A 27411-nucleotide genomic window follows, 5' to 3' on the forward strand; every position below is an offset into this window, starting at 1 on the left:
TTACGGTGGGCATGTGAATGATTTTCTTGTTGTATGTTTATTGTCTCCGACGTTTGTGACAGAAAAAATATACTAAGTTGTCATATTTCATAATTTTTCAAGAATCGTTAGAGATATACTAAAGAGCAAATCTGGCAACTATTGCAAACAAGTAGAGCATATTGAATTTGGCTCGTCAACAAAACTTTGACAAATAAAGCCCGACAGTGTGGATCAATACAATAAATTCGATCCGAAACCTCTTTTTCAGCACCAATCCAAAGTTTTACAGAATTTCTCTAATTAAGGAATAAAAGAAGGGATTTAGTATAATTTTAAAACACAAAGTGTTAATCCTGAACTGAATACATCTGAAGATGTCTGATAAAATTACAGGCGAAGAGTCGGGAAAATTACACAAGTAATGACGCAGTGAAAACCGCTATTATGTAAATTCATTTATTCATGATTATTTAAAGCATTTATTCAGCTTTTAATTTTCCTTCAAGTAACCTAAATAATCAGATACTTTTCTCACTAAAACTAGTTTTAATAACTTCTCAATTTCGATTCTCTGCCTAATTTATGTGTGTGTATATACAATTGTATATACTTTAAAATGTGTTACAATTTCTTAAAGTATTAATATTTATTTTATAATGATAATTTAATTGTCTGAATGGGTCAAAAAGTAGTAGATAATAAATTGGTGCCAGCATACAAATGTAGCGAATCTTCCGTGCAGCTGACGTGTTTTTCGTTCGGGGTGCTTAATTGAGCTTCTAGCCTGTCGAAAGTTCTTCTTGTCTGGTGGTAAGCGTGCAGAAGTCACCGGTTGCTCATCACTTTTTTATGTGAATGTTATTGTCCGAAAAGCAAACATGTTGAATCATGCTAAGGGAGGAGGAGGAGGCGAGGTGAGCACGTGCAAAAAGTGTAACCTGTTTCTGGGAATTCGAACCCAAACAATGTTCTTACGAAGAATGAGACTTGACCGGATGGATATCCAGACTGACGATGCACTTTGCTCATCACCGAATTGCACGTCCAAGTCGTTTTTACCAACTTAGATACATCATGATCAATCTGACTCCTATTCTCTAAATTTCGTATACAGCTTGTGCAAGGTTTTATTTTTTAACCCTTACAGAAACGGAAAGAGTAGGAAATATAATATTAAGAGAGCTACATTGATGTTTAAATATAATTCATTCATGGATTTAGAGTTCTTATGTTTTAATAGTGTTAAGACAGAGTTTTTACAATTGAGCTCGTAAACATTATTATTTTTTAATATCTTGTACTTCACAGCGAAAGCTTTAGTTGATTTATTGTTAGCTACGCTTTAAGATTCTAAAGTTGTAAAAAAATCGTGTATTTGATATATTAGTATCAAAAACATTTAATGTTTTATTTATGTCCATTTTGTTAGATTTTTTTTAGGAAATATAATCTTTATCGCTTGGTAAATCCTTGTTCTTGTAAATTAACAAATATCTTCATAATAGCGTTTTATTTATGTTTATTAAATACTGCAGAATTTCACAGACTACTTTTAAATCTGTAATTAATTTGTAACACAATTTTTATTTTTTAATTTATACAGCTTCTAAATTTATTAGAAAATTTTCAATCATTTCCAATTTTTACTTTGGATTATTGGAAGCATAAATGCTTTACTTCTTTGCTTTATAAGAAATTGGAAGCTACAAGGCTAAAATAAATTCATTACAGAATGTTACAATCTTGAGAAAATTCAACAGCAAAATATAAAGCCTGTCTAACTAAACTCAAACTCAAATGAAAGTCAATTTTTAATTGATAAATTACTTTAATAGGATTATTAAAATACGTTGATAATCTAAAATATATTTTTTTTTGGTTGTAAAATATGTATAATATATTTATAATACAGATTATAATATTTTTATTTATTAAGAAAATTTGTGGTTCTCGTCTGCTTTTGAAAAGCTCTCTATAATTTTCTAACATTAGTACGATTTTTTTTCTAAGAGCGATTATATCGTAATATTCGAAATCCTTTTGGTCGATTTAGTACAATAAAGTTTTAATAGAAGTCAATGCCGTCTTGTGACTAATATTCTTGTTAGTATCTTCTTCACTTCCACTGAAAACTAAAAATATAAAATAAGACTAATAGTAAAAAAAATACATACTATTTACAAAGATTCCAAATTTGTAATACCTATATTTATTTCTGATACTAAACATCCCTCTAATATCTAATACGGATATTATTATATTATAGTATACTCTTGATACACAAATAATTGAAAAACATGGATTATTCGATCTATTAATTTTTATTTAATTTTAAAATATTTATAATAAAAAAAATTGATTTTTATTAGCTTATGAGAATTTAGCAATAATTTTCGAATAGCAGTACAAATTTTCACATGAGTTTTATCGTTATATTAGAACCCCCTTCAGTAAAGTTAATGCATTTTCTTAATTTGTATTCTCACTATCACTCCTTCCTCTTATCTCTGAGTGATAATAGAAACGATATTCGCAGTATTTAATACCCGGATGATTTTTATGGCAATCAAACCACTTTTCGATATTTTTATGATCGACTTTTTCAAAACATTTTTTTTATTATATCGCATCAGTCTCTTCAGAATCTAATACATTTATTTTCACGTTAAAAATCTATCTCCACGATCGAATAAATGTTACTGACTATACTTTTGATCATGTTTGGGCTATTCCATATATAATATATAATAAAGATATATTATAATAAGTATTTAATAAGAAATAAAGATGTACATAAATATAATACTAGAAATAGAGAAAATTTAAAGATAATTAAGTATAAGAAAACGAGTACGGCTAGGGGAATTATGTACGGAGGTTTTAATTTATATAATAGTCTTCCAAGAGAAATCCGAAACAGCAAAAATATAACGGGTTTTATAAATGGAATAAAAAAACACCTTCGTACATATAGAAATAAAATATTATAATATTAAGTCTTTATTATTGTATATTTTTTCTTTCTGTTATGTATTTTTTATATATTTTTATATATGTTTACTAAATTTGTTAGATGTAAAGATTAGCTATTAAGCTAAATAAATTAATAAAATAATAAAATAAAATAAATAAATATATATTATATATCATCCAAGATCGTCATTTTTTGCAGAAAATTGATCAAGTCATAATATTAGGTTTTGAGAAGACCAGTACTATAAAGCCCTTTCATTGATAAAATAACACATTGCTTTTTATTGGGTTGAATTAAACTTGTAACATTAGGCAGTAAAAAGTTTGCAACCATAAACTTCGTTCGTTTTCATATGCTTTTATTTAAATGAAAAAAAAAACATTATCTATTTATAGTAACAATACTGCTTTCTTTGGTCTATAGAAAATCTCTAGCTTCAGGAACTGATTTTGCTTAGAACCAATGTTCGAAACTAATAAAACTTATTATATAATACTATTCAACTGCTAGTATTTAATAAAAGTTTATATATTTAATTTTTATTTATATAGTATTCATAAATATATATATGTATATATATGTATTAGAGTTGACGATTTGCATGTTCATACTTTTTATCGGTTTAATTTATATTATATAATCTCCAGACATATAATAGAATTTTTTTTACCAAAAATCTGGTTTCTCCGTAAGCGTTACATAATACGACTACAAAAAACAGGGAGCGAGACATAGGAAGCAGGGGGGCAAAAAATAAAAACGTTCCTTTATACTTTGTAACTTTTCAAGGGCGGCGGCGAAAAGTCCCATTGTAGTTCGACTTTTTCACTCTCGACATACATAGTAATATTATACACGAAAAGGCGACCGGCGTCTAACGTTAAATTTAAGAACGGAGTGGAAAATTTATTATTCTAATAGCTTCATGTAATCGTAATCCTGTCGTCGTCCAGGAAAACTTTTATTATTTTCCTGGAGCCTGTTGAAAAAAATAACAATTTCTGTCGCCGTCAAAGTTTACCTGTGTTGAAATTAGTCTAAAATATATACCCTTTTAAATTTTAATCGCATCGTAAAAAGCCCCTATAATATCAAATTACTCTCGGACAATATTATATATAATATGTATATATAAATAATTTTGTAGTATGATTAAAACTATTTTTAACTAAAATATTGTTATACTTCCCCTTGTACATGCTGACAATTTTATTATCAAATTATTATTAGCGTTATAGTAATACTCGAATTTGATTAGTGTATAATTTTATTTGATCTCCCAAGATCATATACCATAAACTCAAAAATCAATGGGAGTGGTAACTAAAAATTGTTGTTAACGCAAAAATATTTTTCAAATCCGTATTTTAATAATAAAACAAACATCTACATATATCATTGAACGTAATTAAAATAATGTTTATAATAATATTATCGAGGTCTCGATTATGAGGTTATAAAACGCATTTATGATACCTTACATACGCATCTTGAATTGCGTAGTTACGTATCACAAAAAATATGCTATCACGTAATAATAATAAAGAGTACATTGCACATATGCGATTATCTGCTCTCATTTCGTGTCTAAAGTTTGATATATTTGTGTTAATCAACAAGTGCGTTAGATTTAATTGATTTGTATATTTATGTAAATAATATCTAAAATTGAACTTTGACTGACTTAATAGGAAAATAATTGTTATTTTATTATGGGCAAATTGTTTTGATAAACAGTTCTTAATATTTTATATAAATAAATAATTTTTCTAATTGATAGTAAAATATATAAAATTCTTGACAAAGTTTATATTTGTGTAATAATTTTTAGCTCTACCGTTAGTTTTTATAATACATTTTTGTAGAAATTTTTTCGTGTTGAAAATTTTCATATATTCAGATACAAATAATCGACATGACTAATTTAAAAAAGCGTGTAGAAGTTTATATTATATAGTAAAAGATTACCGAAAAATGTATGTGCAAACTGACTTAAATCTATCCTCAATTTTATATAATAAATAAAGAGGTGGTAAGATTTTATGGATTTTATATGAATGTAATTACTGAATATCCTTCTTAGATATTTGAAGTGGAAGTTCACAAAAGTTTATTTTTAATAATTTGATTTTTGACTTCTTGATCTATGAACTTTTATTTTACAACAATTTTGTAAATAAAGAGCTTAATCTTACATATCCCCTTCGGGGGTTCCTCAAGGATCCAATCTGGGACCTCTGCTTTTTGTGTTATTTATTAATGACATAAATACAGCAATTAAAAATTCAAGTTTTCTTCTGTACGCAGATGATTTAAAATTATATAAATGCATTCGATCTGTTGCGGACTCCTTCTCTCTACAAAGTGATTTAGACTCTCTGTGGAGATGAGCTTCCGTTAACCGTCTGCCCTTTAGTGTCGGAAAGTGCCATACTGTGTCATTTTCTCGATCCCGTTCGCCATCAGCTTATTTCTACCATCTCGGTGGTAACATTTTGACTAGAGAAACTTCCATTAAAGATCTCGGAATCACTTTCGAGAGCAAATGGAGCTTCTCTCTACACATACACGACGTCTGTGATAAATCTTCCAAGATGCTCGGCTTTGTTATGAGGAATGCCTTTCACTTTGACGATCCGTCAGTTATTCGCATCCTCTATGACACCTTAGTTCGTAGCATTCTTGAATCGGGATCTATAATTTGGAATCCCCGAATAGCCAAATATTCCCTTTTAGTGGAAGAAATTCAAAAAAGGTATTTTAAGATACCTTTACAAAAGGACATTTGGTTATTATCCGTACTTATATCCCAGCGCCTTTCTTTTAGGGGCGTTGGGATATGATTCGCTGAATTCTCGCAGAAAGCTGTATGTCGCTAAGCATTTTTTCAAACTACTAAAAGGTGCTGTCGACAATCCAGCTATTCTCGAGGAATTCCAGTTTTGGGTTCCGGAACATTTTCGAGAATCACGATCGAGACCTCTTTTGATGGCAGTTAGGGCTAGGACATCCGCACTTGCCGACTCGCCTATGGCTGTGGCCATACGGCTCTTTAATACGCTTGCATTACATATTGACCTGTTTAATGTTAGCTACAAGGAGCTGATCCAGTTTGTCTCATTTAATTTTGATATTTTATAATTTTTTGTTATGTTTATTATTTTTAAGTATTGTTCTATTTATGTATATATACGTTTTTTTTTTGTTTTATAAATTTAAAATTTGTTTTCGACCATCGTGGCGCATTGGGGTAACCTGTTAGGCCACGATGGTCTTAATTTAATCTAAAAAATAAATAAATAAATAAATATGCATGGACCTATCCATCTATACATTCATACGTATGCACCTTACTCTGAGGTGATGATGTTTTTTGCCTTGCAAGGAAACACCGTCTGAGGCAATCAGACATATTGTGTAGCTTCACGGACAATGGGTAGTAAATCATGCGCGAAAGGTGGCTGCTACCAGTGTTACAGTGGCGTAAAAAGCGGTGCGAACACGCTGCCATTAGCTTTAGTCAGGAACCTCAGCTGCCTGCTGCTACTTCTTTTGCCTTTTGCTTTTCCTTTGCGTCTTCTTTTTTCCTCTTCGAGTTGCATATATGCATTCGAGACCTTGCCTCACCTCGGTCCATTTCATAGCGCTCGTTATACCATTTTTTTAAGTTGCACTCACAATTTTAGAAGTTTAAGTTATGCACCAAATTAATTTTAATGTTGCATAATGATGGACGTAATGGTGATGCGCTATAATTTCTCAGAATAATAGGCTCTGGTTATTATTTAGAAACGAATCTGATTTATACGAATTATGTAGGTTTAAAGCTCTCAAATCAGAATAAGTGGAAGCTCATATATTACGAATAAAATTATATTTTGAGTTTAAGATTATCCGTGCTTTAATTTTTTTTAATTAATTTAAAAAAACTCATTTTATTCTTAAAAAATACGACTTAAATTTATTTTATTTAGGGTATTTGATTAAAAAATACAGTATCCGGAAAGTTCACTCACTGATAAATTTGTCGAATGGAAAATTTACCGATTCTTCAACATCAGTTAACGAAATTGGATTAATACAATAGCTACGGAAATATTAAAAAGATTAATTTCATATATATTTGACGGATAAAATGACAAACTTAAAAAATAAATGTTAACTGACGTTTCATGAATTTTAATAAATAAATCATTGGCGATCAATTAAAGAATCGTTGAACATTCTGTTTGACGATTTGCGGGGTTGGTAATTTTTCCATTCGACAAGTTTATTAGTCAGTGAAATGCAGTCGGTGAACTTTACTAGAATCTCATGAAGCTCTAAAATATTTAACAAAAATATTGTATAATATACATAATAGGTGTATTATACAATATTTTAATACTATATCTGTATTTCTGTTTATTATTTAAATTATTTTCTTAGTCTGCCTTTGCACTCGTATGGTATGCGACTTATTTTGTAAGAGTAATAAACGTAGATTAGATTAAAAAAATGTTTTTAAAATAGGTCTAAACAACCTGTCTATCACTGTTATTTGAGGGTAGCTTTGGTAATGATCGATATCTAAAAGTCGAAAAACTATCTGGAGAGTTAAAATAATATTACGTGACTTATATTAAACGCACTAATATAAGTTATTTAATTAGGCTAGCGAAACAAGTACCTATATCAAAAAGGTCCATGAAATAAACCCAACGAAAATTGTAAAATTGTATATATTTTAAAACATGTTACTTATACTTAGCCAGTAAGCCAGTAAGTGGTTTGATTGCGATTCAAACGATCCGTAATTTCAATGCATAATTAATTATGATATCATTTTTATTGTCACTGTAACTGTTTGGCCCTTATTCGCATATTAAAAATAACATAAAGCCCGAATTTTGTTAGAAAAGTTTTATATCCTGATGTTGAATTTTATCAAAGGATTAATATTCTGTAATAAATTTATTTTAAGCTTGTAGCTTGTGATTTAATTAATTTCGTTTATAAAATCCAAATTTTCTGCTTCAATTTCTAAAATCATTATAAACATTTTTTACAACCCATCCATTGAATTTTGATACAAAAAAGTTAATCTTTGTATTTGGATTAAATTATTTTATGATATTCTTGAAATTGACGATGCTTTATTGAACTATTTTAATGTTATTATAAACCATAAAAATAACTGACATTACATGCGACATATAGTATTGTGCACATAATAAGACTTTTTTCGATAACAAAAATAACTTTAAAATAAATTATACTACTATGTTGTAATTTTATTTTCAGCACGAGTACCAAATTATGAAAAGCAATTTATGCAATTTAAACAGTTGATACTTTTGGCTTCTGAGTCATTGAATTGATTAGCATCAATGTTGCCTTGATACATAACTTTTGATCAGATTAAGCAATTCTCATGATGCAATATTTTACATTTTAATTTATAACAGTATCATCATACGCTGACGCTAACGAACGACTTTACTTCCAAGAAACGGCCTCTGAAACATCTTAAAATAGCTTACACACCGGGACACAATGAGTCAGTTGACAAAAACAATATTGACCAGACAAGTTTTGGGGTGACCTTTTTTGGTCAACTCGTGTTTTCCTGTTTGCCCAACGGCCAAGGAGCAGACGAGTCCTTCAGATGCGGGCGATTTCGTCATCATAACAATAATTATTATCATCGACTTTTATCGTTTTTAATAACTTTTGTGTCTATATGTTTTGCTAATACGATCTGATATTTAAAAAACCCATGCCTGATTTTTAAGTTATAATTTTCTTTAAGTGTATATTATTGTAATTACCCTTTGTGTATCAATAAATTAATGCAATTTCATATTTTAAAATATAGTGTTTTTTCTGTATATAAGAATAACACTAAATATTTTATATTATTGTGTTTTATAAATTTAATTTGAATGTAAAATAATAATATCGATGTGAAAAATAGCTAGCCACTTTTTCGGTAAAAATATATTATATATGCTTTAAAAATCACACATCTTCAAATTGGCTAAAAATAATTAATTTTTTTTATTAAATTTATTGTCATTGAAAGATGTTTAAAAATAGCTATATCTGTCAGAAGTATGATGTTGTTGAAGTTGTCAATTAACACTTGAGACCGTAGATATGGACATCTTACAGGGTTATTTTTATTGATAGATTATGTATGAAAAATTAATATTGTCTAATAAAATACCCGCAAAAAGCATTAAATTATTATAAAAGTAATTTAGTTGCATTTAAATCTAGTAACGCGTTAATGCATTTATTAAATAATTACTAACAATATTTTGTAGTATTAATGAATTAGTTAAGAATTAGATAAATAGGAATTTTTCCTTTCATATGCGTGCTAAAAGTCATTTCATTATATGTATCGATTTCTTAAGTCTAAGTTAAGTAGTGCTTTATTTGACAATGGGATGTATGTATCACTAAGGTTAGGTTAGGCTAGGCAAATTAGTAGAAAAGTAATACAATCAATTATTATCTTACCGTTTGTGTTTAAAAAATATATATTGTATATAATAATACATATTTTTTTAAATCAAAATTAATTCCTAAAACTAAAATATTTATAAAATGCTAAAATGTGTAATTAAACATATAGTTGATATTTAATTTCGAAGACTATTTAATTAGATAAAACTATACCGGATATATAGGTGTAGTAGTAATTGTGGGTGGCACACAGAACTATTTTGCCGAGCACCGGTACCCACTAGGGCGCAATACATTATTTTTATGCCATCTATTGATCCATGTTCGAGTGTAATTCAACGTGCAAATAAATTTATAAGTTTTAAGTAGTCACCTGTTTCTTTGCTATATAAATAATGCTATAATTTCGAATTAAATAATAAAAATATGATTAACGTTTTTTGATGGTTGAAAAACTAGTTTTCAATGTTTTTATTATTATTTAATGATTTTAAACAGTCAAACATGAATACGTATCTAAAGGAATAATATGCTATAATAATTTTTAACAATATGTAATTTTACCACAACAATAAGATAATACATTTATTATAATGTCATAAAAATATAATTAGCGTTTAATTTTACACACGCTGTTTACATATATTTTTCTTAAAAGGACAAGTATTATTTTTGCAACATAAATTTTCTTATTGAAAATTTTTAGCAAAATTTTGATTAAGAATATTTTTAGTCGGGTTTGTATGATTAATTTCAATAGACAATCATAAATGTTTCATAAATTACTAAATTCAATTAAACATGTACTAGTTACGGTAACGATTTTCAGGAAAAAAAAAATTCTATTAAAAATTTCTTATATATTGTAAATAAATTATTTTATCTTATTTTTTATTTTTTTAAATATTAAAAAATCATAATAGTTAATTCAAAGTAAGAACGGTAGCTTTAAATAGCAGGTTAAAAAAAGTCAATAATTTTTTTAGTAAAATTAAAATAAAAATCTTCCCATATTTTTACAAATAGTGCAAAACTGTTGAAATAATTACTTGTCAGTATTTTTTTATATTTAAAAGTTATATTAAAAAACTATTTATGTATTTTTTGTACAATCGTAAGCCCGAAATTTTATTTCATACGCATAATTAGGAACTATTTCTATTAATTTCAAAACGGTGTCTTTTTTTAATCCACCTTTTTTAATTTAAAGATGCTTATTTATATTCTTTTTCTCAGAAATCTAAAAAAATGCATGATGTTTTTTTCCTTTTCTTAAGTAATCATCAAATTTTATTGTTAAAAATCATTGGTTTTAACCCTCTGAAAACATTGTTTGACCATAGTTATGACCGACTCTAGGAATAACGATAAATAAACATTTTATTTCGACTTCCTTGAACATTTGCATCTTGTAAAAAAAACTTAAGAATACAAGTATCAATTACATAATGATCATATTATTAAATTCTTGGCAAGGATTCGCTTACTAAATTGAACAAGAGTTAGATGTTTTTTCTAAATGCTTCATAAATGTGAGCCTGGGCTTCGTTACTATTTAATCATTAGATAATCTATTACAATTGTTGTTGTACTGTACCCATTTCTCATTTCCGGATATCAAATTCTTGAGAAAAGGCGACCAGCTTTAAGATCCAGAAGCTTTTAGAATATGCGAATACAAATTGACTTTTTCTTTGCTAAGTTCACGTGAAACTCATACAGCTCGTCTCTAAGCCTTTTCAATATTTTTAATATGCACTGTTGAATCGAACTGGCTTAGTTTCTCGGACAGCTGATCGTTTCAGTATGATTTACTTCCATTTCTGCAGCGAGGACATCATCGATGCTGGTCTCTCACATCCATGAATTATTCTTTATATCGTGATTTCTCGTTAGATTTTTTTAATACTATCTTTGACATTCACTGATATATATTAAATCAGCTATTACTTCACATATGTGTTTATTTGGCATTTTTTTTAAATAAATTAATATGGTATTCAATTTCGTATAAATTGTTCAGTTGCTAAAATTCTGTCATCGTAAATTTTTGGGCCCAAGTTTTTTAAATATCAAAATATGCAGTTTATACGTGCATCTGCACAGCTTTAATAAAATATGTACTCAAACTGATTGTTAAAACTTAGATTTTAAAAAAACGACATTTATTTTGAGATTACCTTATGTTTTTTCATATGCCCAAATTTCTTGAGAATATTCAAGAAATTGGGATTAGCTTCTTATTTATTGATAAACGGAAAACATCTTTCTAAAACAATGAATGAAAAAACCTCATGCTTATCCCTCAAATATATTGAATCTTACATCCCAAAATCAGTGATGCAATTTACCTTCTTTTTACCTAACATTTTAATTTGCATTTTTATATAAATCATTTTAAATTAATACGAATACTTACAGCGCTGATTATGAAATACTATATTATGTATATTTTAAAGAATGTCATACGTGAATCTATATTTAGCTTATTCTGAATATGATATGTCTGAGCAGAAAAAAATGTAAACAATTTACATAAGAGGTCGTCGATAGTGTGACGCGTTTGCAGCACTATCCGAATGATAATCGTCCGCATATCATGAATGAATGAGTCGTGCGGTCGCGTCGCGTGTCAATCGGTTGAACACCCCTGGCTCGCGTGAATGAAAGCACGCCGATGAATGAAGAGCAACGGCAGACGAATCGGCTTGTTATTTTGGTTTAGTAATAAAATTACGCAAATAATGCGTCTGCGGTCGAAGATTGCCTAATGGCTGCCAATCGTTGACCTTGAATGAATTACACATTCGCTACCTTCTCGCCACACACGTTTGTTTACATTAGTTATTTAACTTGCGTGCGTTATCGGCCGACGTCTTTTTGGCGATCCAACTTGCCGCCGTATCGTATTTGGTTTTGTTTTTCGGTTATCGTCGATGAACGATCTGAATATACGAACGCATTCAGAAACGTTATTCCGTGAACTGTTTACATAAATTGATCGAGATACACGTGTAAACGTTAAAACAGTGATTTAGTTATTGGATTTTGATAGACTGATCGATGAACCCCACCTGCAAAGTGACATCTATTTATTGAAAGATGCAATTATGGTTTATAATTAATGGAATAGATGACATTGATTTACAGACATCGTTTTAACGCAAGTTACAACGGAATATAAAAAATAAAGTTAACTATAATTCGTTAACGAACTTTATTTATTAATATAAGTATTGCATTAATCGCAATATTTTTGTCATAATTTGGGTTAAAAACATCATCTTTGTATCTATATTTATCGGTAGATACGAGACAGTTTACTCTAGTTATTTGCGGTGGATAATTATTGTATGTATTTGGCTTATTTTGTATGTAAAAGTGATTTTTTTTTGAGGTGTGTTTCTTGAATTGGCAACACTTTTTCCAGAAACAGCCAATTTGCCAGCTGAGAGCTCATTTATTTCTAGTTTGGTTTGCCATTTCACCATGAATAGACTTTCGCTAGAAAAAGGCTTGCAAATTTATTTTGAAAATCGTGGTTCAGTTCGTTACGTCCATTTTATGATTGACATAAACGTCCATCCGAGCAAGTAAATCAAATAACCATGGATCATTTTTGCACTATGCATACTCTAATTAGTCTAATTGATAATACGCACCCGCGGAGACATCGTACAGTGCTCACCGAAGAAGTTCTTTCTGATGTGGGGCGTAGTATTAAGGTTGACCCGAATGAGTCGATTCGTGGGCTGAGTTCATCCCCTTTATAGAAGATTTTGCGGAAAAATCTTAGTATACCAGCTTACAAGATCCAGCTCGTACAAAAATTGAAGCCGCTTGTACGTTCGGTGAATGGGCCGAAAACGAGATTGTTCTTGATCCTCATTTTCACCACAAAATTTTGTTCAGCGATGAAGCTCATTTTTAATTGAATGTCAACAACGTCAACAAGCAAAATTGGCGCATTTGGAGTGTAGAAAATCCACGCCGTCACATTCACAAAAAGTTAATGTTTGGTGTGCTTTATGAGCTGGTGGAATCATTGGTTCATATTTTTTCAAAAATAATGCCAGGCAGAACGTTGCAGTTAATGCAGAGCGCTATAGATCCATAATTACTGACATTTTCGTTACCCAATTGAATGGAATTAATGTGGAAGAGCTTTGGTTTCAACAAGACGGCGCAACATGCCACACAATCAATTTATTGAAGGAAACATTCGATGAGCGCATAATTCTCTGTGATAGACCTGTGAATTGGCCTCCAAGATCGTGTGATCTAACATCTTTGGATTATATTCTGTAAGGATATGTAAAATCGCTGGTCTACGCCGATAAACCAGACATGGAAGCCAACATTCGCCGCGTTATTGTCGATATACGGCCCCAGCTGCTCGAAATAGTGGTTGAAAATTGCACTTTCAGATTGCGCTTTATTCGAGTCAGCCACGATGGCCATATGCCTGAAATCATATTCAAACACTAATGGCATAAAAATATTTTTCCAATAAAGCCAATACCATGAACGTGACCACGATTTGTGTGTTTTATTTCATTTTAAACTATACCTCTAAAAATTCACTCACTATTGCAATAATCAATACCTTGTAATTTGCAATATTATGAATATAAAGTTTTTAACGAAAAATGAAAAACATACCAACAATGTTTGGTGATGGATGGTGTTTGCCAATTAGACACAGATGTAGTATTTTATTGAAGTATATACGGTGCGCAAGGCACGCACCGTATATACAGATATACGTATGGAATAGCAGCCCGCCAGAGTTGCCAAGATAAAGTGTGTCTGTCACGGAAGTGTTACCAGGGTGCCGCCAAGTTTTGGCTATAATAAAACCTAAATAAATACATGTATATGGGCCCCTTACAAATTTTATCAATAGGTAAATTCGTTCAGGTTAGTTTTGATCCATCTCTGATCATGTAGAAATCCTTTTGTGGATAAATACAGTTTTAATGCTACTAAGCAGTTAAATTGTGAATAAAATGATTGTAACATTTCACTGGTTGAGCTAGTGAAATTATATTTATACTAGTGAAAATAAAACTTTTCTGTTTCTGCACTTTCAATGTAACATACACATAGTATATGCATTTATTTTTCACCTATACATTTTTTTAATATTTATAATGTTTTTGATACAGTTTTATTTTATATTTAATTTAATTAACGCACACGTTATTCTGTATAATATTTACTTCAGAAATTTGATGCAACACGTGTTTCTAATTGTCACATCAATCGACTCGATTTTCGAATTATCTGTATAATGATTGTTTCGCGTCAACGAGCATAAGATTGCGTGTTATGCGTGAGGACTAACAAACACATCCTGTGTAAGACAGGGGTAGTCATTTCAACTTAAATAAAATATTTTATACTTTATTTGGTCCGTCTAGAAAACTGCCTTTTAATATTTTATTAGGAACTGAGACATATTTATTTAAGAAAAGCAATGGAACCTGTGTTATAAATTTAGTATTTTTTAGTTTTTAGATCTAAACTCACCCTAAAGCTTAGGCCGAAATAATTGAATGTGTGGGTTTTAAGATCTTTCCCAAAAGGAATTTGACTACCAAAATATTTAGAGCAACTAATTTATGTATTCTCAATAAATATTGAACAGATTTTTATTTTTTAGGAATTACGTTCTCAGCAATATATTCAGATCTTAGTATCTTAGTAAATGAAGTACAGTCAATTTGTAGAATAAGCTATTGTTTACCACTGATATTGATCTCACTCGACCTCTCTCTCGGTAATAATAACACGTGGAATCCGTTCTCGCAATAGAGCGGGCAGCTCTATGGGAGTCGCGAAAAAACAAATTTCAACACGTGCAATCTCGCGTTGTCCGTAAACATCCGGGTCATTATGCGGACGCAGATAACAACACCATTGAGTTGGTGGAATCGTATCGTTCGATTCGTTTTCACACATGCTTGACACTGATCCTGAAAACAGCCAACTACAGTTTGAAGATATCGGAAGCAGTGGCGTAGCTAGGGTATGTGCCGCCAAGGGCGATCCTACAATATACAATTTTTTCAGGGTCATAAAATCAGCATTTTTTAAAATAATTAAGCTCTTGTTACTCGTGGATTTATATATCTTTTAGTGCATTCATGGTTAAGAACCACACTAGACGATCCCATAGCGAATATGCCGCCCCAAGCAAGTGCCGCCCGGGGCGGCCCCCCCCCCCCCCCCCATAGCTAAATGAAAAACATTAACATGGATACACTTTTTGACGTTCAATTATTATATTATAATTAGTTTAATTAATATAATATATAGATATATTGCTAAAGGTGCTTTTTTACTGCTTTATAAAAAATTGTAAAAATACGTGCCCTTCAGTATAACTAGGGAAGTTACTTTTTCGGTAATATTAAATTTGTTGTCAAATTCTCGAAAACAGTTGAGTTGTATCTGTAACATCAGTGCTTTTATCCAAAGCTATGGAATAATATTAGTATCTGTAATTATTTAAGATATAATCGTTTTTTCTACACATTTAAGATATTATTTAATAAATGGATTTTCCTGGTTTAAAAATGACACAACTTGCCTTGACTGATGAGAGAAAAGTTTTTCTCCCAAATATTTGTTGTCATGACATAATATTATTTCCAGATCATTATTTTTTAATATAAACTTATAATGAAACTTCAAAATAAAAATTTATTAATTTATATTTATTGCGTATTTATAAAATAATATATGTGTCAGATGAACTAAAAAAAATAAAATTAACTGCTGTTACAAAACATAAAAACAGTTGTCACATTTAAAATTAAACAAGCAATGCCTCTTTATTCTTAATATTAAAAAAAAATATCATTATTATTATATAACTAATTAATTCGATACATAGACAGATATAAATCGATACATACTTAAGAGCATAACTGTTTTCCGATTAGGTCAATATTTCAGATTTTTGATTCAGTACAATTAAAATTTAACATTTTGATTTCTGCTTTTACTCTATTGTGAAATAATAGAGAAGAAGCAGAAATTTACTTAACACTATATTCTAGTATTATTTTTATATTGTAGTAATACTTAAATTCAGTATATCTTCTATAGCAAGATTAATTTTTTAATGTTTTATAATTAATAATTCATAATAAAAAAAATAGTACCTTATAGACGTCGTATTTATTCAAAGTATCTCTTTGCATTAGACAAGGGGCGGAGAAAGTTTTTTATGCTCATTAAGGGTCATTTGGATATTTATAAAATCATCCGCGAGGCATTCAAAATTCTTAACTACAAAGTTATCATCTGTTTGTCATGCATGAACAGCAAAATTCTCAGAAAATATCATAAATCTTCGGTAGCCAGCTGAGCGTAACCCGTATTTTTTACTGGCAGAGGTGTTTATAGTCAAGGATATTAAAAAAATACATCATTTAATAATTTAATTTAATTTTTTATTAGAAATTGCTAGATTTATTAAATTTTGCTTCCTATCTGCGGTGGACCAACCCAACGGGCCGTATACGGCTCGTAGGCCGGAGGTTCCCCGCCATTGCATTGGACAGACATTCACTTTTCTTTTGCTTTTATAATTTTCTATTTATATCTGGCATCATTTTTACATTTTAATTTATTTTTTACGACCATTAAATTTTATTAGGGTTTAAACAAAAATATAATTATAATGTAAAGCTAGACGAGTTTATGATGTATTATATCACGTATCGTAATGAAGAATTTTGCAAAAAATATAAAAAATTCTCTTTAGAAAAAAAATGATATTTTTCGGTATTAGGACGTAAATCTTATCGTTGCAGCTAAAATCTTATACAGTATATTATATTAAAAATAATTTAAATATATGTAAGATAAGTACAATTGCACAAAAAATTGTGTCAAGCAGTTTCGAAACTCATTCATCTGACCTTGCACGTGAATACAACTACCGGATGGTTCAACTACTAAAATGCAACCCTATTTTCTACGCCATCGCATTATTGTATAGTAGAACAGTACTTCTCAAACTAAGAGAAAGACACTCTTAGCTTGAAAAACTTTGCCATGTTCTTCATGACAAGAAAACAGATCATTCTTCCTATTTTTTATGTGTTTTATTTTATATTTGACTAGTTTCTTTAACTACGTAAAAATTGAATGGTTCTGTGAATGAAAATATATAATATTAACATTTTTATTCTGATTTCATAAATTTTTAATTATCTAGCAGTTGATGGACGCAATATGGTCTACCCAAAACTGTATATAATTTAATCTTATTGTTTCTATGAATATATTTTTATTATGTTCTTTTGTTAGTTTGTGTTGTGGTGTCTGCCCTACACACGTAAATATCAAAATCAATAAATAAAAATACATTTTGGACAAATTTATGATATTTTGACATTATTCACTCAATGCTCAAAATATCTTAAACTCACCTTACAGCTTCTACCATTTCTTAAACTTTGATTCACTGATATGCCATGACCGATTTATCCACTTCGTATCTTCAATGTTTTCTCTCCCATGTTTAAATTCAGTTGTCTACTCTTTGACCACTGTATACGAAACACTAGATTCTCTTGAATTTTTTGAATTTGTGCTAAACCATTTTTTGTACACTACATGTTTAAAAGGTTGATACAGAGTTGCATTTTTGATTAACAGATTATCTGCACATGCAATGTTGACTGACATCTCATTCTTGCATGAGACAAATTAATTACATAAAAAATATATTTATGTACATATATGTACGTAGATATTATTAAATAATTTGCATTGATAATTCACGAAACACTATTTGAATATCGCTGTCATAGAGAGCATAGAGTACGCACGATGTCCCCCGGTTTTCTTGATCGCGTCTAGCGATTGTGTCAAAAGGAAAACGGTCCCCCGAATGTCGTTTTCGAACATTACGTATTGTGTGTAAGTCGAGTGTCCTCGGGGCGACCGAGGGCTGAATTTCATTGTTCGAGTGGTGGTGCGCCACTCGAACGGTCCACGTGCACAGAATGCACTCGAGTTGCATGCGGGCGCTGGTGCATTTTCGCAGGGTTGAATTAGCTCATTAAATGCAGGCGGTGCTGCACTCGCACTCAACCGATTCGGGTCAAAACGACCCCCGACCTAAGCAACGAATGGCTGCGAGTGTAAAAAACGAGCGTACATGACACAAACGGGTTTTGGTTGAAATTTAAAAAAATCTTTTTATACATTAAAGTTTTTTCTTAAGATTTTTTTCTATAAATATGTATAACTTAATAAATGTCCAATATTATTACATTGAAACCATACATCAATAGAAAATTAAATCGAAAATTACTTTTTTGATTACAGTAGTACATCAGATCAATACTATGTACCAACTATAATATGTACAAGGAATATTTAGAAAATAAAGTACTTTTTTAATCAGGTGGCATATGTCACATTTTGAACAAACAGATTTACAATTTTTTACGCACTCGTTTTTCATAAGGTTCTTTCGGATAATAGTGACTGAAAAAAAAATATATTTTATATAGTGATGCTCTGGCCTCTAAATATAAAAATTTAGAAAGGATCCAGAAGTCATCGATTAATGACGATTTTGTCCTAGATTTATTGTTCCAAAAAAATAGTGATTTGGCACCTGAATATATTATTAATGAAACTGTTTTAATTAAAATAATTTATAAATAAAATATTTAATATATCGAAATAATAGTTGTTGTGGTATTCCAATGCTTTGGTTTTGCTAATAATCTGTTTTATTACTCGGTAATAGCAGTATTGAAAATTCCGGTATTATTGCAATCCCTAATCCTGGCTCAAGAATGCTACGAAGTGTCATACATACATACATGACACGAATAACTGACGGATCGTTAAATTGAAACGCGTTTCTCATAACAAAGCCGAGCTTCTTGGAAAATTTATAAAAAAAATATATATTAGAATGAAACAATTGTGTACTTGAGCGACAAAGGTAGTCGTTTTTTCTCTCAATATACCAGTTACTAGGGCCGAAAATATGTTTTCGGAAAACATGATTTTGCTTCGTTTTGCCGAAATTTAATATGACTTCGTAGAATTAAAAATTTGCGAAAGTGCACTGGTGGTAAAACCTACGATGGGAATGGTTCATTCTTTATCATAATGCATCTTGGAATACGTGCATAATATTTTCTCAAAGTACATGAGGAATTTTAGTATTTATACATTTCGAGACAAGGGGATATTATATGGGGTGCATCTACCTATCATAAATTTTGCCATAAACATGTGTGTCATTTATTAAAATACAAGATAATGACAATTTAAAAAAAAACTTATTTGAGTTAATATCAAATTCACTGCTTCTTTTAATTTTCTATAAAAATTTAAATTATAAATCATCGGTTCAATTGTTCATATTTGAATTTATTGATTCTTTTTTTATCTGCGGCGCATTTTTTAAATGTAGCAACACTGAGGATATATAACCTAAGCCATATAAAACATTGACGTTTCTTGACATGAAAAGAGTTGTAATTTTATATATAAATTTACAAAAATTTAAAAAAACTGTATATAAAGTAATAAATTAATAATATTAATTTTAATGCCATCACTAATCAGTAATTCGCACAGCATTGTGTTATACATATTTTATAATGAAAGTAATTAATTAATAATTATTTATGATCAATACTAATTTTTTAATTAAATACTATTTTACAGGATTATACTTGATTTTCTGCACTATATTCAAGTATTAGAATAGTTGAATTGAGAACCCTAATCAATATGCAATTTTTTTAAAATTGGCCATCCCTAAACTATAGGGGATTCTTCTCATGCATGCAATAACTTTTTTAAAATAAAAATTCTACATATAATATAATATCGTTGTCAGTGATTATTTTTTAAATTTATTCAGTCGTTCTCACTGCAATATATTTTATCAGTATTTACGTAGTGTCGAGTGACATTACTCGCTGACCGAGGAGATCCGTTCGATCAGAGGTCAATAAGCCTATTTGGATCCCTTCCAAAAAGGCGTTTTTCACTACGAACGCGTTAATGAAGCGACTGAATTCGACGACGTAGTATCGGATATTTTCGTATAGGAATGCACGCGCAGCATTCAGATTGTTCTATAAATATTGTCGTTTTATTTCTAGCAAACATTCAAAATAGTCGCTTCCTATCCGGCGCCGACGATGGCTAATTCGCATTCCTCGCGATGTTTGTCCAATTCCAATCTGCCGGTGTATCCGGTGGATTAGTAATCGAAATTAGTATGTTGTTGGTAAATTTCAAGCGCTCAGAATCTATTTGTGCATTTAATTCACTGAAGTGTTGCATTGAATTTTACAAACCATGGAATGAAATGCGCTGAAAAGTATTTCATTCTGAATTTATGTGACATTTATATTGAGTGCTTGGGAATGTATAGAATTTTTAATACACTATTTTATTTTTGGGAGTCAGTTCAAATATTTAGGCGCCACGTAACTTATAATTTCATATGTTAATATATTATATAATATTTTAGTAAAAAAACAGATGTTATTTTTATATATTTATTATTTTTATAATCCGTAGATGAATTTTAAAACTGTATTAATTGTGATGAATCACAAATATGTAACTTTTTATTATGGTTGTAGGGCCTTCAAATCGGTAAAAATCGAAATTTTCGGTCATTTAGAAAAACAAAAACCGGCTTTTTTGACTAGGTTAATCGGTTCTTAACGACTATTTTTAAATTATATAAAGAATGTTATTTCAATCTCAAAAAATATTAAATCGACAATAACGAAGTGACAGCGATCTCTATGCTTCGTTGTCTCAACTCAGTAAAAGATTCCTTAATTATAGAAATTAATAAAAATACATAATCATTTCAACCATAAACAGATTTTAAACTAAATAGCGTACAGTAAATTTCGAAAAATCTTAAACACATTTGATCATATTGATTTTAAGTCATAAAATAGTATTTATGTACTTGTGAATTGCTTTCTTGAAAAATAATCAAGTAATCTCTACATTAAACAAGATTATACAAACATGGCACGTTGTCTTTTATTACTCATTATCACACTTCCACTTAAGCAAAGGCATTCCAAAACAAATTCGCTATGCAAACCTAAGGACACCAATGTAGACATATTCTTGTCGAACCTTCGAAAATCAACAATAACCGCAAATAAGTTAGCGCTCTTAACGGTTGTCGTTTCGTGTTTAATAAGCATTTTAAAAGACGTCTCTCGAGAACTCTTATCTGTTTGTGATCGCCTGTCAACAATGCACCAAGTGTGAATCTCGTCGCGCTGTTTACACTCAACGATAATTATTGTTAAATGGAAACAGCTTTGAGTCTCGCGAAAGCTCGCTGTTATTACTTTACTTTTGAATGTTCGTTATTTATTTTACCTGCGACAGCTTGTCGTTAATTTAACGCTCAAATTTTAACGTATTGTTTTTTATTTGCTTCAGGTGGAATTTGCTGGGAATCCATGGAGCGAAACGGAAAGTGCAAGGAGCTTTTAGAACAGCGAGTCACCATGGAAGAGTGCTGTTCTGCGAACCAACCGGCTGGAGCCGCTTGGTATGCCGATGATATGGATCCTGGAGCGTTATTTTTTTGGAGAAACTTGGGCGAAGGTGTACCTTGTACTGCCTGTCGAGGTAAATGTTAATTCATTATATCTATACATCAGTATCAGAGTTCAATATTTAATTATTCGCATCATTTGCCTGATTTTCAACTATATGAATATTACAATAATTGATATTCAAATATTCGTTAATACTATTATGCTTTTTTTTAAATGAAACAATTTGTATTTAGTCGTTTTTGTTCAATATACCCGAGTGATTAGTGTTGTTCCACAATCCATGGTGCGCCTTTATTTTGTTTCGAAATACGAGACAATAAAACGCTTGTTCTTCAAAACAACAAAAAGACATTTGTGAATAGAATGTTTATCGGCTGTATCTATTATGACCGAAATTCGCAGAATTCGTTCGTTAAACGAAGCAAAATGTTGAAAAGGCTCACTCGTTATTATCATTTAATGCTTATCTTAAAAACAGGCGTACGTAGCAATTTTTTTATTTGTTATTTCAAGTCGCGAAGATTTAATCTCAATTAGTTCAATAGATCGATGATGCTTAATTTATTTCTAGTTATTTAAATTATACGCAAATCCCCACAAAACAAACGCTGATCTTATGTACAATATAATTGTATATACAATAAGTTCGATAAAATTATGTGCTTAAAATGTTGAAATTAATTTTATCGCAGTTGATTTTATTATAGAATTTATCACTCTCATATTTACTATTTTAGTAATAATTCATAAATTGTGCACTTTAAAATCTAAATTATTATATAATTTTATCTTCTTTCATTTAAATTCAACTGTATGTATTTTAACATTCTTAACCTTTAAAGTTTGGACGTGTTCACATTATTTGACTCATATTTTATTACAAGTCATCTAAGCGTAACCGACGAATTAGGTTTCACAATTTAAATTTATATTTTGTACAAATTATAATATTTTTTTATTATTGCCTATATATATATTTAAAGATTTTTCTTTAATTAATTAGATAAACAAAATAAGTGATTTGTATATACAAAGAGCGGCTAAAGTGTAGCTAAAAAATGTAGTCCTTAGTCTCAACATAAGATAATTGATTATGCCAAGTTAAACCATCAACAGAGTCGGAAAATGCTAAACTCCAGATCCAAAAAAATTGCTGTATTTATATAATAGAAACAGAAAATTTACTATCTAAGTAAATAAATGCCGCAAAATAGTACAAACATTGCATCTAAAATAATTGTTAACGAAGGGGGGATATCAAATTTTTTTGTTACTCCGATAGATATTTTTCTCATTCTGGAGTATTACAAGTAGGGATTCCAATCCCGGGATCCCGAACGATTTTCAATACCTGATGAGTCCCGGGATTATAAAACAATCCCGAAATTTTCTGGATTAATTGATTTATCAAGCACAATCGAATTATTATTAACAAAATCGTTATATTTCGTTTACATACTTGCGCGAGTTGCACATGTCTTCTGTGGAACACCGGATGCTCGCGGATAATAAATTATTTACTGCGTTACGCATTGATGGCAGCATCGAATGTAAAAAATCATTGTATTTAAATGAATTTCGAGGGCGAAAAATATAAAATAACAAAACTAGAACTCATTTAAGGTGATAAATAATGTTTTAATGAATGTCAAACACAGACTAATTTATATTGAATGGTAGACATATATTATAGGTATGAACCATTATTAACTTTTTTTAAGTGTTTTTTCATAATAATGTGGAATTAAACTATTTTGTATAAGGGCCATCGTGACGGTGAGTTTTGTAATAAAAATTAAAATAAAATTATAAGCATTTACTTTATTGTACTTGAATTTAATATGCTAAGCCCAATACGCATTTAACTGTTTCATGTGTGTTTTAGCAATGAGGCTGTATTCCTAAATTCCTAATTCAAAGCCAGTATATGGATAATGGATAGTATATTGAAACAATTTCAGTATATAAAAGTATTTTAAACATATCTAATTATTCGAAAATATTTATCATATGTTAACACTTTCACCGCGGATGGCTTTTATAGGTGTCATCACGAAAATCGCCAGTACTCATTGGGCACCTAAAGGTGTCACAAACCTTTGAACCAAATAATATGGTTATTTAGTATAATTCAAGACTAAATCACTTGAATTTATTGAACCATAATATTTTTAATACAAATATGGCTTGAATAGGTGCTCCTCACATAGTAACAAATTTCAAAATGGCGCGCAAAATATCAGCCGTGGTGTAATTAATAGATAAGCATCATTTTTAGTGGGTGTTTTTTTAAATATTGCCTCATTTTTTTCACTTTATTTACTGTACATAAATTTACTTTCTATTTTAATATAAAGTATTAAAAATCTTTATACTTCTTCATAGACCAGTGCATGATTTTGAGAGTTGAATTGGAATCTTTTTGTAAGACTTAACGAGGTGAATTCTATGATTTTTTTATAAAAAAATATTTTAAAAATATATATATATGTATGTACAAAAGCATACAGATATATTAAATGCACAATACTGGTTCATAGCCATTTTCATTTTTTGCTATTGTTGGACGGTATATAAAAAATGAAAAATAATTAATTATCCGTAACTATAATTAAATCTAAGGAAAAATACATAAAACTTTAACAAATTTCAAAAAGAGGAGAGAAAAAATATATAAAATATAACATATACACAAAATTAAATTATTATAAAACTAAATTTGTAGACCTGAAACTAATGATGTTAAAATAGGTTAAAGAATTTTATTACTGATGCATGATTGGCGTGACAAATTTTTTATCGCGTACCATGACGCTTATAATTTTTTAAGGCTTACAGCTTGTACGCTTATAATTCTATACAAGCATCCAACAATTTTAATTTTTACAAAGCACATGATTTAATATTTTAATCATCAGTGTATGGCATGACAAGAACGAGATAAAAGATAATGCCAAACAAAACGCAGTGTAATTTTCGATAATTTGCAATGAATTTGATATCGACTGTTTTAAAGGCTTCATTGATCGTTTTTACTTTATAAATCAATCAAAATGAATAGGTAGTTAAATTTATGATTATTATTTTATATTATACTATAAAACATAATAAGCATTGAATTTATTTAAAGTTGTTTTATGAACTATATTTTATTATGGAGTGGAAGAAAAGAAATTTTGTTTATATAGATATTTTTATAAGATTTTTACAAAATTCATATTTTTATTATCGATTATTTGTTGCTATTTACGATTTACATAATTTAAATATGACAATAACATAATACATTGCAATTTTAAAATAGCAAGATATCTGCGAAGAACGATGCAGCTCCTGCGCTACTATTGATCGATAAACGCTCGTGGGTACCGCCGCTCGCCGTCGTCGGACGACAGAAAATATTATTATTAAATCGCCGCCAAGATTAAAAAAATAATAGTGTTTATATGAAGTTTGATATATCGTACTTGTTCGTGTAAACCATTACAACTAATTTGATTTTCAAAAAAACTTAATGACAAGGCATTTGAGATACAGACCCCTGCTTATAATACAATTTATATCATGTTTTACTTAATTTAATTTAAATTTTCAGAATCGTGTAGTGGAATGCAGTGTGGAGCTGGGCGCAGATGTGCTTTGCGTCGCGGTCGTCCCCGTTGTGTGTGCGCCCCTCAATGCGGAGGCTCATCCGGGGGCTCCGGAGGTCCTGTATGCGGAACAGATGGTCGTTCCTATAGATCTCTGTGTCGATTGAGAAAGCGAGCTTGTAGAAGACGGACCAGAGACTTAGCCCTGGACTATAACGGACACTGTCAAAGTAAGTTTAACAAATTAAACCTCTTTGTAATTCAAAGTTTTACCCCAAGTCAACTCCATTTTAAATTAATGTATTTAATTATAATTATGTACAATATATAAAAATATTTTTTTGCATATTTAACTTGAGAAGTTAAATTATATAATTATAATATAAATAGTATTATAATAATTTTAATTTGTTTTATTCAACGTAATTTAATTGAAACAAAGTAATATTAATCTTAATAAATTATGAAAGTTTATTATTTATATGAATTGTTTTGTTAGTTTTTATTCATTTATTATATTATATTCAATGAAATTTTATTATTATAATAATAATTTTAAGATATTATTTTAAATAACTGGCGAAAAAATATCCAGACATTATGGACATGGTTGCTGACAGTAAAAAACATATTTATTACGTGTGGACAAAGGACTCCTAAGGGTTAAGGCTTAATTCAGTGTTGATAGGTGTAGTAATTTGAGGTGTTTTATCCTGGTTCCAGGTTCTTGTGTGAATGTGCGCTGTGGTGCTGGAAAGCACTGTCTCGTTGACCAGGACGAACGCGCTCACTGTGTTCGGTGTTCGCGCTCGTGCCCGCGTCAGAGTACAGGGCTGGACTCGCACGATGGTAAACCGCTCTGCGGAGCGGACGCCAAGACATACCCTTCGGCGTGTCACCTGAGAGCTGCGGCGTGCAGAGCCGGAAGAAGTATACCCATCGCATATCGCGGACCTTGCAAACGTAAGTCAATCTTGCCTATTTGCATACATACAATGTTTCTGATTTCTCGAATTTTTTTATTTTTTAAAGAAAAAAATTTAACCTGTATTACAATATAATCCTTAAAAGAGTCATTGCTAATCATTAGGGATTCTGAAGTCTAATTATTATTCGTTTAAATCATGGAAAAAATTAACTTATGTTATCTGTGGGAAAACATAGATATGTATATATACCAGGCGCGTACGGTGAGATACATTCCCTTTCGCTCGCTCGCGTGTGAATTGACGAGAGTGAGTGAGAGATAAGTGCGTGCGTTATATGCACTCCGTACGCACTACTTCGCCGTACGCGTCTGATATATACATGACAGGTTAAAATTGATTGAAACAAATTAAAAATATTTTATTAAGTATTTATTTAATGGATATGCATAATACAATTTTTTGAAACAAAATTATTGTATCGATTTGATCATAAAAAACACGATATATTTACTTTGTTAGGGCAGAATAAGTTTTTAAGAACACCAAGGCATTTAAGAACGAATGAGATTCCTAGTTTTTGTGATAAATACTCGCTCGCTTTCGGTCGATGTTGTCTTAATTGTAAGCAATGATTTATACAAAAGATTTAGATTCAGAGTCCACTTACCAGTTGAGTCTAAAATCTGAAACTGTTTTTTTTTTTAAAGGAAATTAATAATAATTTCAGAAGGCAATAAAGTGGCAACTCGGCGACGCAGAGCTTCAGCTGCCAGTTTTATAGGAGCGAGTACTTCATAAATATTTTCCAATACGTGAACGTTTGATTCATTCCAAGTATGGTCGATGTCAAGATCAATTAAAGATTTTCTGAGGCAATTCCG

At 30.0% G+C, this 27411-nt stretch overlaps 1 protein-coding gene across 3 annotated transcripts in view; it reads left to right on the forward strand.

Annotated features, from left to right (window-relative positions):
- The window catches only part of Fs (Follistatin), a 91280-nt gene that overhangs the window by 34097 nt on the left and 29772 nt on the right, over positions 1-27411 (forward strand). For all 3 annotated transcript variants that reach the window (XR_015811273.1, XM_088196620.1, XM_088196619.1), the window contains exons 3-5: positions 21890-22081; positions 25607-25831; positions 26325-26564. Coding sequence is in view for 2 of the 3 variants with exons in the window: in XM_088196620.1 (XP_088052746.1) it covers positions 21890-22081; positions 25607-25831; positions 26325-26564 (657 nt within the window). In the remaining variant the exon portion in view is untranslated. The remainder of the gene's footprint in view (positions 1-21889; positions 22082-25606; positions 25832-26324; positions 26565-27411) is intronic.

The sequence above is a fragment of the Plectrocnemia conspersa genome, unplaced genomic scaffold, assembly GCF_051122295.1.
Source record: "Plectrocnemia conspersa isolate PC_06_02 unplaced genomic scaffold, ASM5112229v1 ptg000011l, whole genome shotgun sequence".
Taxonomy (NCBI): domain Eukaryota; kingdom Metazoa; phylum Arthropoda; class Insecta; order Trichoptera; family Polycentropodidae; genus Plectrocnemia; species Plectrocnemia conspersa.